This window comes from Macaca thibetana, chromosome 11 (assembly GCF_024542745.1).
Source record: "Macaca thibetana thibetana isolate TM-01 chromosome 11, ASM2454274v1, whole genome shotgun sequence".
Lineage (NCBI taxonomy): Eukaryota > Metazoa > Chordata > Mammalia > Primates > Cercopithecidae > Macaca > Macaca thibetana.
Genome location: NC_065588.1, coordinates 48,655,621 through 48,671,068, shown reverse-complemented (window position 1 = coordinate 48,671,068; position 15,448 = coordinate 48,655,621). Strand labels below are relative to the sequence as shown.

General features: G+C 51.9%; 1 protein-coding gene across 1 annotated transcript; it reads left to right on the top strand.

Moving 5' to 3' along the window:
• The first annotated feature begins 8,301 nt into the window (after positions 1 to 8,301).
• On the top strand, positions 8,302 to 15,206 carry LOC126931051 (keratin, type II cuticular Hb3). The gene is made up of 9 exons (XM_050748771.1): positions 8,302 to 8,745; positions 10,341 to 10,549; positions 11,545 to 11,605; positions 11,739 to 11,834; positions 12,491 to 12,655; positions 12,921 to 13,046; positions 13,399 to 13,619; positions 14,166 to 14,197; positions 14,690 to 15,206. Exons 1-9 carry the CDS (start codon positions 8,362 to 8,364, stop codon positions 14,875 to 14,877), a joined length of 1,482 nt encoding a protein of 493 aa, XP_050604728.1. The 5' UTR covers positions 8,302 to 8,361; the 3' UTR covers positions 14,878 to 15,206.
• The last annotated feature ends 242 nt before the right edge of the window (positions 15,207 to 15,448 follow it).

Genomic DNA, 15,448 nt, shown 5'->3' with positions numbered 1-15,448 from the left:
GCAGTGTTTCTGGGGTGCAGAGTTCTGAGAAGAGGGTGTACATTACCAGGCTGAAGAAAGTGGGTATCTGAGGGAGCAGCTTAGAGTCTCCTGCATCTGATGGGGAAGGGAGACGCAGGCTTTTCTGATTTCTAGGGTGAATAAGTAGCCCTAAAATCCTATGGAGGGCTATGTACAATAAGCTAGGATATTTGCTGTGGTACTCTGTGAGGAAGGGCAGAGCAGATGCATTTTTCCTGTGTTCCCCGATTTGCAGCCAAGGCCTAAAGCTGAGCACAAGAGGTTGTCAGCATCCCTCCTCTTCTAAGAGAGTTGCACACACCTGGTCACCACCCCTCTTAGCCACAGGCCCAAAAGATGGTCTCCGAGGACAACTTAGATGGAAGGCCATCCAGCAGCATGGAGGGCAAGATGTGGCCATATGTTGCAAGGCAGCACCAGGGTAGGGGACCTTGTGAAATCAACCTTCCAACAGGCTTGTGGGCCACCACCTAAATTTAGAGGCAGCCACGGAGACTGCTGCCCTAACAAGCTATCTCCTAGGCAGGGAGCCCTGCCTGACCGTCCCTCCCCTGACTCAATACATGCTGCAAATCTCAAAAGAGAAGGAAGGTGGAAATGTGTGATGAAAAGACCCCCATCCCACCAGGCCATGAGAGCCATAAATATGCTAGTTTGGGCATGTGGGGAGGTGGCCTAGTTGGGGAGGTGGGCAGACAGAAGAAGTTTAAATAGAGCTTAAAACTGAAACCTTACAATGAATTTCAATTTTCTTAATTTCTGGAATAAGATGATGCCAATACTCAACAGTGATTGCAAATTATGGAATCAAGGTAAGTCTGTTCCACTTTACTACAGCAGTTACTAAGTCCCCAAATTTAGTGACTTTACAGCCAAATTTGTCTTACTTGGGGACTGCAGTCCGAGCAGGGAGAGCTCATTGTGTCTGTTCTAAGGAGCTCCTGCACCCTCAGGCAGCACCCACAGACTCACAGCATCCAGAGCAGTGGCCACCCTTCCCCTGCTGCTCAGACCCCATGAGGGGAAGAGTGGCCAGCCCCAGCCCCTCACTGCTTCCAGAGGACACTGCTGGTCCAGATAGCACCCAGAGGGGTGTCCCACGCACCCAGGTCCCTGAAAGCCTGCACTGTGAGGGCTCCTGAGGAGAGCAGGATGGGTGTGTATCTCAGGGGAGTGGGTGGGGTGCAGGGTGGAGAGGACTTGGGAAGTGCTGAGCAAGACTTTTGGGGGACCAGGTTAATGTGTGGGGCATAACCAGAGAGGCAGAGGGTGACCAACAAGCTCAAGCACGGGGCTTGGCTTAGGGTTCAACATAAGGCCCATTTCAGGTTGCCCAGCCTAGCTAGAGCCTCCCTGTTCTGAAGGGATCCAGCAGGAGTGGTACAGCACGGAGGGTGGGGTGGCACAAGACGCCCTCCAGGGCTAACCCCTCCAATCGTTCAGAAGGCTTACGGGAGGAGTGTCAGAGATGAACAGGAAGAAAACCGTGGCCCCGAAATGCTTGTCATTACCCTGGAACTGGAGCTCACCCAGCTGCATCACACCTGCATGATGTGCATCCATTTCATAGAGCAAAGCCCTGAGTTCTGTGGCTCAGAGAAGCCGTGTGAGTCATGGCTCTGCTGCAGAGCGTGCCTTAGAAAAGATGTCCTGGACTGCCAGCATTGCCACAATGTTCCCACGGGAGGGCACCCTAGCCTGGCATCAGGAGGTACCCAGTGCTGCCACCTAGGAAAGCCCTTTTCCTACAAGAAACCCTCCTACATTGATCAGCGTGGAGTGTGGCTTTCCTGGCTCTTCCCTGCCTGGATTTTTTTCACTTTCCCAGGGGCTTCCCTACATGCGCTCAGCACTCGGCCGTGTACCCCTCCCTGGGCAGCCCACTGCCACCACCCCAGACATTAACTTTCTAAACAGATCTTTTGAGCCAGTCTTCCCTCCTCCAGCCCATTATATGCCTTCGCAGCTTTAGTTCCCAAAAGCTCCACTTTCAAGATGCATCTCCCCAGGCACCAAAGGCTCAGCAGAAGACATCTGAAGGCTCCTGGGCCTGATTTTCAGGCTGGCCCCAGCAAAGCTCTCTAACTCATCTGCTAGGGTGCCTCCAACTTCCTTCTGCTACACATAATGCCACAATAAATAGCCTGTTCTTTGCATAAGGGCTGCTTTCATATGTGGGGTTGGGTTTCTCTCGGGAGTGCGAGTGCTGGGTCATTTACACATTTACACATGCCTGAATTCATTGAACAACTCTACGTTGCTTTGCAGAATGTCTACAACACTCCACGATCCCAACCACAGTGCCAGAGGGTTCTCATCCTCCCACCCCTCCACATCCACCTTTCTGATCCTTGCCATTCTGATGGTGCAAATACATCTCGTGGCCTGATCTGCATCTTTCTAAGGACTGGGGGCAGTCGGCATTTCTTCATATTCCTATTAGCCATTTGGGCTTTCCCTTTGATGAACTGTCTATTCAGATCCCTAACTAGTTTTCTACTGGATTTCCTTTCTTTTACTTGTGGATTTGCAGGCATTCCTTACATATGTAGACGTTTCTTATACACACACACACACACACACACACATATGTGTATAAGGAACTTCTCCACATATAAAACTTCTCCCAGGCTATCAACTACCAACTAATTTTTTCTATGTAGTCTTTCACTAAACTGGAATTTTTCATTTCAATGTGGTCATGTCGATCCATTTTTTACCTGTTGGTCTTGATTTTTAAGGTTTGCTTAAGAAATCTTTCCCCACCCATAAGTAAGGACATTCTCCTACATGGCCTTCTGCTTGCCTTTTAGCTTTATCTGTCCTGGCCTTTAATTCATCCGAGGCTTCCCATGGGACATGGTATGAACTAGACTCCAGCTCTATGCTTTCCATATGGTGTGTCTATTTTTTTACAAATCTCACCGACTGAATAAATGGCCCTTTGCTTGTTGCAACCCTCATTAAATACCAGGTTTCACTGATGGGAAGAGGCCTGTTGTGAGTGTCTGTGCTGCTCCATTAGTCTACTGGCATATTGCTGCACACTTTATTATTACTATTTTATCTCGAGTCCACAGACTCCTCTTTGCTTTCCTTTTTCATAACTGGCTTTGCTATAAATAAACTTTACTCTTTCAGAAAAAAATTAATTTTATCAAGTTCCTCAAAATAAATCCAGCTGGAATTTTTGTTGGGTTTGCATTGAATTTGCCAACTAACTTAGGGGCAATTTATAACTTTAGAATGCTAGGTCAAAGTATTCCTGAATATAGTGTAATTCCATTTAATCAGATTTTCTTGGTTTTTTTATTATTATTAGAGAGTTTTATATTGTTCTCCTAGAGATCTTGTGCATACTTTATAAAGTTATGTAATACTTTATTGTTTTTAATCTCTCTTAGGAATGGTATCTTTTTTGAGATGGAGTTTCAATCTTGTCACCCAGGCTGGAGTGCAGTGGCACAATCTCGGCTCACTGCAACCTCCGCCTCCCAGGTTCAAGCAATTCTCCTGCCTCAGCCTCCCGAGTTGCTGGAACTACAAATGTGCCCAGCTAATTTTTTTTTGTATTTTCAGTAGAGACAGAGTTTCACCATGTTGGCCAGGCTTGTCCTGAACTCCTGACCTCAAGTGATCTGCACACCTCGGCCTCCCAACATGCTGGGATTACAGGGATGAGCCATTGTGTCCAGCCATATTTTCTTTTTTTTTTTTTTTTTTTTTTTTTTTTTTTTGAGAGGGAGTCTGGCTCTGTCGCCCAGGCTGGAGTGCAGTGGCCGGATCTCAGCTCACTGCAAGCTCCGCCTCCCGGGTTTACGCCATTCTCCTGCCTCAGCCTCCCGAGTAGCTGGGACTACAGGCGCCCGCCACCTCGCCCGGCTAGTTTTTTTTTTTTTGTATTTTTTAGTAGAGATGGGGTTTCACCGTGTTAGCCAGGATGGTCTTGATCTCCTGACCTCGTGATCCGCCCGTCTCGGCCTCCCAAAGTGCTGGGATTACAGGCTTGAGCCACCGCGCCCGGCCCATATTTTCTATATATTTTCTGATTAGCTGTCACTGATAAAGAAAAGCACTTTTGATTTTTGCAAGTTGACTTTATAACTAGCAGCACAGCTCAACTTTTCCTGTTACTTCTACCCTGTATTTGTTGACTGTGTTGGGTTTTCTACACAACTGATCCCATTGTCTGAAAATAATGCCAGTTCTATCTCTTCTCTTCCAATTCTTACACACATTTCTTTTCTTGGCCAGGAATTCTAGTACTTTACAGCATGGCCTCAAGAATGGACGCCTTTGTCTTGCTCTCAGTCTTCACTGGTATGTGCCTCAAGTTCATCCTTTAGGTGTGACATCCTCTAAGCTTCAACAGCGGTATCCACCGCCCTGTGAACACGTCTTCTTCAATTCACTCCTGGCATTGCCTCCACCCTTCTGACCTTTCCAAACCCCTCTATCCTTCAAATCCCAGCTCAAGTCTGACTTTTCTTACAAAGCCTCTGACTGCTCCAGACCAAAGCAAGCTCCCACGAGGAAGAGGAGACTTGAAGAACTGCTTCATCCAGAATACAACTTGTGCATACTTACAAATCTGCCCAACTACACTGTTGGATCCTTGGACAGGGGCCGTGTATTAAATCCCTCTCCTTCCTCTTCAGTACAGAGAACTTGCTTAGTAAATAGTAGTGAGTATGTGAAGGTGCCATATCTTATCAGCTCTGGAGGTGTGTTGTGAGTTCAAGGCCAAAAGGCAAAACTGGAGGTATCAAAGAATTCTTCCTGCCTGGACCAGGAAGCCGCATGCAACTTCTGCCCTCCTGGATTGCACACCTTCCACAGGCTTCACATGCACCCCTCTCCCCAGGTCATCTTCACAAAGGCCCAAAAGGCCAGTATTAGAATCCTCATTTTTCAGATGAAGACACAAGGTTTACAGAGATTAGCTAACGTGTCACACACACATCGTGACTGAAATGAGAGCTGCAGCCACATTTCCAGGACTCCCAGATCTAACAACTTCACTGCAGCAGGCTTCCCATGGAAATGTCGCTTCCACAGCCAGGTCAGCAACCTGTGGCCTGGCACACCTGGAGAAGACCAGAACAGTCCCCTTTGACTCAACGATTTCACCTCCAGGAATTTGTTTTAAGGAAATTACTAGACATATGCCCAAAGATGTGTTTATTAATGTTCATCTCAGAGTTGTTTATCAAAAACCCATTAAGAAGGAACAAAAAATGTGAAGGAACAAAATGTGAAGGAACAAAATGTGAAGGCAAGAAAGAAGTGACAAAAGTCAGAGCACCAGGGTATCAGAAACCTAGCAGACAGGCAGGCAGCCACCAGAAAAACACACAGGAATAAGGCCAGGGGGTTGCACCCCAAGAGATGCAGGCAGGAATCTGAGGACCAGATCAACAGGGCAAGCGGTCGTTCCTCCAGGCCAACCCAGGCCAGGTGTGAAGGGCACGCACAGAGTCCAGGTCCTGCTGATTGAAACAGCCTGTGGCTCTGCCGGACCCTTTATGGGCCCATGGTTAGGGCAGGAACCAATCACAGCCTGGAGCCCAGGAGGGAGGAGGCAGCCTGGGGATTTGGGTGTTGCTGTCTCTTTGTCAGTTTCCTGTCTAAGTCTGTTTTCAAGGGACTCCTGGTCTGCAGTTCCCTTTGTTCTGAGCCGTTTACAAATAGATGCTCTAATTAAGGCTTTCTGAGGTGGCAATGATTGCCTTGTAAAACTGTTTTCTGCTTACCCAGGAATGGTACTCTGCATCTCACTAGCTGTGTACACTGTCCCTTTGCAAGGCCCTGCCAGGTGCCTGCAACCAAGACCCAGTTACCCTGCTAGCACAAAGTGAGGTGGGGGTGGCGCTTCCCACCACCAGGCACTCGCTCAGTCCTCCCAACCCCCAGCAAGCTGTGGATTGCCATTTATATTTCACAAGTAAGGACCCGGGGGAAAATGCTTGTGCCATGGCACAAAGCTAGTAAGAGACATAGTTGGGCTTCGAAATGTGGTCTTTTTATCTCCAGGGTCCATGCTATCTTCAGCTCCAATCAGGGCAGGGGTGGGCATGGTCATGGCTCCCCCACCCCAAGGAGGTCATATGTCTATACAGAGCCCCTCGGTGGAGGGGTCCAACACGATCCAAGCTTGCTGGATTGAGACAGATGAGCCAGGTCAGAAGACAGCAGCGCAGTTTCCAGCATGGTGATGGGGAAATGCTTCACAGAGGGTTCACTGACCTGCAGTCCTCAGCATTTCACCAAGAAACAATCCCCCATAATCATTGGATATGTGTAGAGAGCATTCAGGTGCTCACTGGTTCCAGAGTGGGTGAAGAGCCTGGTCTTTCTTGGCTGTCTAGCATGTGTTTGACCCAACCAAGACTGAACATGACAGCACCAGCCAGCCCAGGCTCCCTCAAAGATGCCCTCAAAATCCCTCTAGCCACTCAGTTGCAATCAGCCACCTCCAGGCCCCCAGGTACCCCCAGGCTGTGCTCCCCTGGTGTGTCTTTCATACCAGGATCCCCTATCACACAGCCCACAGACCCAGACTCTGGAAGGCTGTCCACAGGACCCAAGAGGAGGGGCTAGGAGAGTCCTTTTTTTTGGATCCATGGCAGATGTCCAGCTCCCAAAGAGACTTCAACAGCACTATCACCTGCCCTCCCTCAGGCCCACAGAATATGGGCCCCTCTTCCCAGATCTCCACTCTAGGATATAACTGGCCCACTCACCCTGAGTGGGAGTGGGAAGGGCAAAAGATGAGAGTCCCAGGAGGGTTACTACTAGCCCAGACTGGGTCAGTGTTGGATTGTGGCTGGGTCAGGACACAGGTCCATCAGTGGAGTCCTCCTCATCCTCTCCTGACAAAAGCAGTCCAGAGATGTGTGTTTGGAAGTGTTGATGGGCTCAGGTCTTTGGGTTAAGGTAAACCTCCTGGCTTGGTCCCACTGTCCATCCATCAAAGCCATTGCCTATCCTCACCCAAAGGAACAAGGGCCCAAAGTAAGAGAGCTTGGCTTTGGGAACAGCTGCATGAGCTAGCACCCTTCTCCCACCCAGTACATTCTCTGAGGTGAGACAGTGATCTCATTTAAGGACCCTGCTGACGTCCCTCACCTCCCGCAGCTTCCCTCCTTCCTGGTGATAACATACACCTCAAGACCCCATCACTGAGCTTCCCTCCTGGGACCCTAAAGAACATCAGTCAGCCTGGACATTGTGGGGGCCTTCCCCCCACCTACGGCTTCTCGTCTTTCTCCCTAGCCAAATATTGGCTCCCCCACATGCATGCTACCTCCAAGCACCCCAGGTCTCTGCAGGATTTCCAGAACCTAGCACAGTGGCTAGTGTCTAGTTGGTGGGCACCAAATAAGTATTTCCTGAATAAATGAATACACATAGTCTAGTCTGCAAATCAGAGCCGGACTCTTTTCTGGTCATCTCTCAACCCTGTACTACCCCACCCCGATCCTCCTCAAGCCCAGGTCCCCACTCTCCTCCATGAAGCCTCCCCTGCTCAGTCCCTGGAGCTCTGAGGTATTCCACACTCCCCACTCCCCATCCCATCAGCAATGACACCTGGAACTCTGAAGTATAGCCTGGCTCTGACCAGAACTCTCTGAATCAGTTTCTTCCGTGTCCCAGATGGTGTCCCTGCACTAGGAATACCCAAAGTGCAAAGACCATGCCCTCCCCCGACCCAAATCTCTACCACCACTCCCATCCCTGCCCAGGCTCTGGGCAGGAATAGGATAGGAGAGGCCAATCTTGACAACGAGGGAAGGAACCTGCCTTTGAGATAAAGACAGGAAAGCCTACAGCAAGAGGTTGTCTGGGAGGCAGCCTCCTCCTTGGGACAGGCCGGCCACTCCACCCCAGGGCTGGGCCGTGGGTCCAGGGCCCACAGCCCAGCTCTGCCCCTTTCAGAACAGGGTTCAGGGAGCAGGCTTCACCCCGGTCACTGCACCCGTTCCCCTAGCTTGGAGGTGGAATGCGGCTGATGCTTTCAGGAGCCCCTCTCCGGCTCCACAGCAGTTCCAATGGGAGGGGCAGGAGCAAGGAGCAAGCTTGTAAAGGGCTTTGAAGATGAAACAAGGCCGGTGGCCAGGGATTGTTGATGCAGCCACACTGAAGAGGCAAGCAGGGTTCTAGCTTAAGAGGCCAGGGTGATGCCAAGCCAATAAAATTCAGCTATTGTCTCTGTGCTCCCTCTTTTAACGCCAGCTGCTCCCGGCACATAAAAGGGCTTGCCATCTGCCAGGGAGCTCGGGACCTTGGCTCCATCCTCTGCCATCTTCTCCACTGTCCAGACACTTCCTAACCTCCATCATGACCTGTGGCTTCATCTCCATGGGCTGTGGGTTCCGCCCTGGAAACTTCAGCTGCGTCTCCGCCTGCGGGCCCCGGCCCGGCCGCTGCTGCATCACCGCCGCCCCCTACCGTGGCATCTCCTGCTACCGCGGCCTCTCCGGGGGCTTCGGCAGCCACAGCGTGTGCGGCGGCTTCCGCGCCGGCTCCTGTGGACGCAGCTTCGGCTACCGCTCCGGGGGCGTGTGTGGACCCAGCCCCCCATGCATCACCACCGTGTCGGTCAACGAGAGCCTCCTCACGCCCCTCAACCTGGAGATCGACCCCAACGCGCAGTGCGTGAAGCAGGAGGAGAAGGAGCAGATCAAGTGCCTCAACAGCAGGTTCGCGGCCTTCATCGACAAGGTGGGCGTCCTAGATCATACCCTTCCTGAACCCCCACTCATGTTCAGGACTCAGGCTGGGCACTGACAGGGAAGTCAAAAGCAAGAACTTGCCCACAGAAGTTCCCAGGCCAAAGGGAAAGGTAGTCATATTTCTAGGACACAGACAGAAAACAAAAATAGGGCCAGGAGCTGCCAGACTGATGGGGGAGATTAACTGAAAACACAAAAGCAGAACGAGAGGCAGAGCCTTCCATACTGAGTGATAATATCACCTAGTGAGCAAAGGATCACTCTGTGGGCGCTCAGGGCATTTGAAGCCAAATAACTGCTTAAATGCCAAGGAGGTGCTGTCTCCATCAAGGCAGGGCTAGTAAGTGTGGTGCTGGAAGAGTGTCTGGAAGTGGGTCTCATGGACGGCACAGAGCTCTTTCTATACCACACAGTGATTTGGCCGCTGAACCAGGGCTAGAGTGGTTTGTCCAAGCCACTGCTCCTGGGGTTTAGGATCCAGGGGTGAGCAAGAGACATGGTCCCCGTCCTCACGGGCTTTATGGGGAGGCAGGCAGTGCACAGTCTGGATTTGGTTGAACTCATCTGTGGAGTCAGTGTCCAACTCGAGTCTGCAGGCACCTTCTCCACCGAATCCAGGCAACCACCTTGTGGCAGTGATGTGAGAGACTGGGAGAAAAGGCTCTGACTAGGAAGATGTTCTGAGGTTGGAAAAAGCCCTCCAGAGCCAAAACCTCAAGAGAGAAATCACACTAGAGAGATGCCCACCAGAAAGGATCGGAAAAAAAAAAAATCTGGAATTTCTAATAGCACGAGAGACCAAGAATAGCATAAGACAGGACTTACTAAGGGTGTGGCCAAGTTATTAGACAAAAGAAGCTGGGTGGAGTATGGGCCAACCTCGTGGCTGGGAGAGGAACGTGAAAATTTCCTATAATTATCAAAGTGAGAGGAGATGTCCCTGCAGAGCAGAAGATCAGGGTTTGAGCTCTTCTCTGCCATTGTGAGCTCTCAGGCAGTCCGGGAACCTCCTTGGCCTCCAGTTCCTCATCAGTAAAATGAGGGAGTTGGAGCATAGGACATTCCTATTCTCATATTCCAGGTAACTATTATTCTAACTGCATTGTTGTTATAGGGTTTGAATAATTGGCACATGCTTTATTTTTCAACTTCTACAGTCTGCCTTTCTAAAAAGGTCCACCTGGCTTGGTGTGATTGAACAGCAGTAAGTGTTCAGTGTGGGGTTCCTTTCTGTTAACGGTTCTTTTAATCCTCATAGTAAGGTGAGATTTAACCTCCCCACTCTACAGAGGGGGTGAGTGCTTTATCCAGGAGCACATTGTTAACAAGTGGCAGCAGAATCTGGACTCCAAGCATTTTCCATGACACCAGGTAAACTGACTTAGAAGAGATTAACTCCCAGGAAGAGCTTCCAGGTGGGGAACTGGTTAAGCCCTGGTGGCATTTTTGAGAGAGATGACATAACCCCTTCCAGGGAAAACTCTGGGTCAGAGAGTTGGGGACTTTCAGGCCCTGGTGCTGGGAACCCCTCTTGCCCTATGATGCTGCAAGAAGAGGTTCTTAGGTTCTGCCTCTGGGTGGCAGGTGCGCTTCCTGGAGCAGCAGAACAAGCTGCTGGAGACAAAGCTGCAGTTCTTCCAGAACCGCGAGTGCTGCCAGAGCAACCTGGAGCCCCTGTTCGAGGGCTACATCGAGACTCTGCGGCGGGAGGCCGAGTGCGTGGAGGCCGACAGTGGGAGGCTGGCCTCAGAGCTCAACCACGTGCAGGAGGTGCTGGAGGGCTACAAGAAGAAGTGAGTGAGGGCAGGAGGGATGCTGGGCACAGGAAAGAGCATGGTGGCAGCTCCCTGAGCCCGGAGGAGTGTCCAGTCTGCAGCTGGCATCTCTGCCTGAGAGTGGAGAATAACCTGTACCGAGACACAGGGGTCCCTTGGGTGTGGGGGATGGAGGCTCAGCTTGTCTTTCCACCAGCAGATCAGGGAAACAATGCTCTCTCCCTTTCTCCACCCATTTTTCACAAAAACTTGTATTCCTTGGTTCCTTTGAGACCAGATCTCAAAGTCCTGGACATGTGTCTTCCTAAGTTTGCTCTCTCACTCGGCTAACACAATCTGATCACCTACCACATGCCAGCACATTGTGCTGGTGCCAGTGACGCAGGGCCACGCAATCCACACAGTGCGGGTCCTAGTGGAGCCTGCAGTCTGCTGGAAGGCAGGCATGACAGAGTTATAAATCTAGCCCTTCAGCTACAAAGTGTGATATATGATATGAAGAATACGCACTGGATCCTCAGAAGGAATCTGTTTTGAGGGGTGGCCAGCTTCCTTCAGTAACATTCTCTCCATGGACTCCCCAGGCCCAGGATACCCCTCCCTCCCTATCTTTTGAGCTGCCTCCCACAGCTCAGGCCAGGAGGGGAGAGACAGAGTGAGGATCCCACCACCTGCTGCTGAGTGAGGGTAGGGGAGGGCTCGAAGGAAGAGAAGATGGAGACCTGGGTGAGAAAAATAGCACCTCACACTCCCCAACCACACTCATTCACACACTCAGCTTCCAGATTCCTGTCCTCCCAACCTCCGACAAAACAGGGGAGTGGGTGCTTCATTTCTCCAGCTCGTCCCAGTAGGCCCGGGCCAGCAGCCTGGTTCCTCCAGAGCCCCACCCATTTCACTTGGGGCAGGAGATGAGCAGGGGGAGGTCTAGGAAGGAAGCTCCTTTGCACGCATGCTCATGGCCAAGATCAAGAGCTGTTCAGACAAGGTCCTGTTCTCCCTCCTCAACTCAGGTATGAAGAAGAAGTCACACTTCGAGCCACAGCAGAGAATGAGTTTGTGGCTCTAAAGAAGGTGAGTGAAGCCCAGCTGGCACTGAGCTCGCCCTGAGTCCCACCACCCATCCTCTTTGTCTTGCCACATGGCAGCCAGGTCCTTAGAGCCCTCTGAGGAGAGCCGGCCTCACAGCCCCTTCTACCCCACACAGGATGTGGACTGCGCCTACCTCCGCAAGTCAGACCTGGAGGCCAACGTGGAGGCCCTGATCCAGGAGATTGACTTCCTGAGGCGGCTGTATGAGGAGGTGAGGGGCTCTCAGCCATGGTGGGCACAGATCCCCCCATGGGATCCCTGACCCCCTGCCCAGACACCCACAGGCATGAACCAGGCCTACTGACATATGAACCCAGGCTCACGGCTGGAGGGTTGGCAGGGAGCAAGGAGAGGGAAGGAGCAGGGAGGCAAAGGGATGGAGCACCAAAAAGGAACAAATTTAGTAAGGGACAGGAGAGTGAGCACCCCAGACAACTGTGCCCTGGGAAGCTGCCCTGCATCCTTCCCCTGAGCCAGTGGACTGCAGCGTAGACCCCACACAGCATCAGACAGACTTGAACCCATTGCTCTGGCCCAGGACTTTCTCTGGCAGCAATAGCCTTCCTTCATGGGGCTGGTCTAGGAGAAGGGAAAGAGGCCCCCATACAGGGTCTGAGCCCCTGGAAAGCATCTGGACCATGCTGGCTGCACATGGGCCTAAATAATTCCAAAAGCAAGCAGTTGAGAAACGGTTGTGTTTTCCTCTAAAGAGATTTCCTATTTGTGCAGAAAGTTATGCGACTTCATCAGGTTTGTTTCTCCAAACATGAGAGGTTTGCTCCCAATGAGCCAAAAGGATGATAGGCATCCAGGGATTAGGAGAAGCCCAGGTAAGTGAGTTGTCCTTCCTTTCCCCACCTCCTGCAGGAGATCCGCATTCTCCAGTCCCACATCTCAGACACCTCTGTGGTTGTCAAGCTGGACAACAGCCGGGACCTGAACATGGACTGCATCGTCGCCGAGATCAAGGCACAGTACGACGACATTGCCACCCGCAGCCGGGCGGAGGCTGAGTCCTGGTACCGCAGCAAGGTGAGCGGCACAGGACTCCTGCCTGCTAGACATGGCAGTGGGAGGGATGCGAGGTATCTAGTAGAAAAGGCTTCTTTGTCTGGGGATTCCGATCCCTAAGGATGGTAACAGAAAAGCCAATAGCTCTCAGGTTGGGGTGGCAGGGCAGGACTGCCATGTGTGGTTGCACAGGCCGAGTGCTGCACAATCTGTGTGATCGTCTGTGCTGTCCCGAATGAATGGGATGTCTCATCCTGAGCCTCATGAGCATCTCTGCTTCCTGCAGTGTGAGGAGATGAAGGCCACGGTGATCAGGCACGGGGAGACTCTGCGCCGCACTAAGGAGGAGATCAATGAGCTAAACCGCATGATCCAGAGGCTAACGGCCGAGGTGGAGAATGCCAAGTGCCAGGTATGTGAACCCGGCCCACCCCTCAGTGTAGGAAGAGACTGGAGTTAGCCCTCAGCAGAGGAATTTGAATTAGATTCTGGAAAAGTCTTCCCAGTGCAATCTCAGGGTGACAGGGTAAGATGAGGAATCTACTGAGATATTTCTGATTATCTTGGCCAAGGTGTGTGTGAGTATCTGTGTGGGGTGTGTGTGTGTGTGTGTGTGTGTGTGTGTGTGGTATAAGTGAGGAGGGAAGAAAGGTTTAGGAAGCTGATTGGGGAGACAGTATTTAAAGATAGAAGCTGAATGATCCTATTGGAGACTGGCTGGGACTTCAGGAAACTAAACTTCACTTTCTCCTCTCCATACCCAGAACTCCAAGCTGGAGGCCGCGGTGGCCCAGTCTGAGCAGCAGGGTGAGGCAGCCCTCAGCGACGCCCGCTGCAAGCTGGCCGAGCTGGAGGGCGCCCTGCAGAAGGCCAAGCAGGACATGGCCTGCCTGATCAGGGAGTACCAGGAGGTGATGAACTCCAAGCTGGGCCTGGACATCGAGATCGCCACCTATAGGCGCCTGCTGGAGGGCGAGGAGCAGAGGTGGGTCCAGCCCAGCCCTAAGCACTCCACTTGCATAGACCTGCCCACCTTTGATTTTTCCCTATCTCAGTCTCAGTGCCCAGGCGACATTCTTGCCTCTATGGATCCCAGATCCACATCTTCAAGTTGTCTCATTCTCAGTTCTTCCGAGATCTATACCCTGTCTGGTTTCTAGGACATCACCTATTCTAGGGCAGGGTTGCTGGCCAAACTCCACCCCTGACCTCGTCTTCCCAAGAGGGCCTTCCCCTTCTGAAGGTTGAGCCTATCCAGACCTGACAAATATGGTTATTCAGGTTGTTCACTGCACAAAGACAAATGACAGCTGAAAGACAAGTGAGAGCTGAAATCCAACCATACTCTGCTTGCTAAATAGTGTGACCTGACATTGCTTCTGCCAGAAAGGCAACTTTTTCTAAGTTGCACAAGGGCATAAATGTGGGTCAGAAATAGCCCTGAGATGACCCATGTCGGCCCCTAGGGGAAATTCGATGACCTCATTCTGACTTCTTTCATCTTCCCCTTCCTTACTTTTTCCCCACTCAGGCTGTGTGAAGGTGTTGAAGCTGTGAATGTCTGTAAGTATCCTGAACCCTGAAAAGGAACATGTAGACTGGGGACAAAGGACTTCTTGACTACAAGTATATGCAGAGACTTTGCGGGGAGTGTTTCCAATAATTCCCCCAGTAAAGAGGATAGATTGGTCATGCGACAAGAGAGACTAAGGTTAGCTGGCAGAAAGAACCTCACAGCATCAATGTGTTAGGGAGGGGAAAAATAATAAGATGTCACTGCAAGAAGGGACCTCAGATGACACTCATAACCTTCACCTTGTATAGGTGAGAAAGCTGGGGGCCAGATAGAGTATCCCCAAGGTCACAAGGCAGAACCAGGACCAGAACCCCGGTCTGCTGGCTCCCAGGCTAGGGTTCCCTCCACACCTTCTGAATAGAACTGGAGGTTCCTCGCATCCTTCCCTGGATGGCCGACACATCAGACAGACCAAAGGAAGGTGGCTGGATGGGACAGCCACCAGCAGGGGTCTCTTGACCCTGCCCTTGTTCCCACAGGTGTCAGCAGCTCCCGGGGTGGGGTTGTGTGCGGGGACCTCTGTGTGTCCGGCTCCCGGCCGGTGACAGGCAGCGTCTGCAGCGCCCCCTGCAACGGGAACCTGGTGGTGAGCACCGGCTTGTGCAAGCCCTGTGGCCAGCTGAACACCACCTGCGGAGGGGGCTCATGCAGCCAGGGGAGGTGTTAAGTGGCCCAAAAGAGAGCCAGGGGAGCCCCTTCTGCCTGCCAGATGTGCCACTGCCCAACCCTCAACTGAGAACAGCAGCACATCGCTGGCTTTTCCCCTTGTGTTCTGAGAATACACCATCAGCTCATTCCCACCAGCGGCTCCTCCCTACCTCTCATCCCACTGGAAAGGGGCCTGCGGCTGGGGAATAGACCCATTCCTTCCCCTGTCTCAGCCTTCTGCCCCTCCCGGGGAGAAGGGCCTTCCTTCCTGGAAGGAGCACTGTGAGACTGTTCCCCCTGCCTCTCTGGCCTCTTGTCGCCCCTTTTTCAATAAACTTGGGGACCTGCTTTCTTGCCGTAATGTCTTGCTTTCCTGGGGCCCACCCACACCCACCAGCTGGTGAGCACCCCAGCCTGATGATATGGCCTCAAGACTAGAGTCGTTCTGGCCAGTTCTCAGCCTGGACACCGATAGGGCCTCATCCCCAGATGGTTCTGTCATCTCCCAACCAGGCAGTGCCGACTGTGCTCTTCTATCTGTCACACCTTCTACCTGTCACACCTATCAGTCTGGATGGCACAGGGTTTTG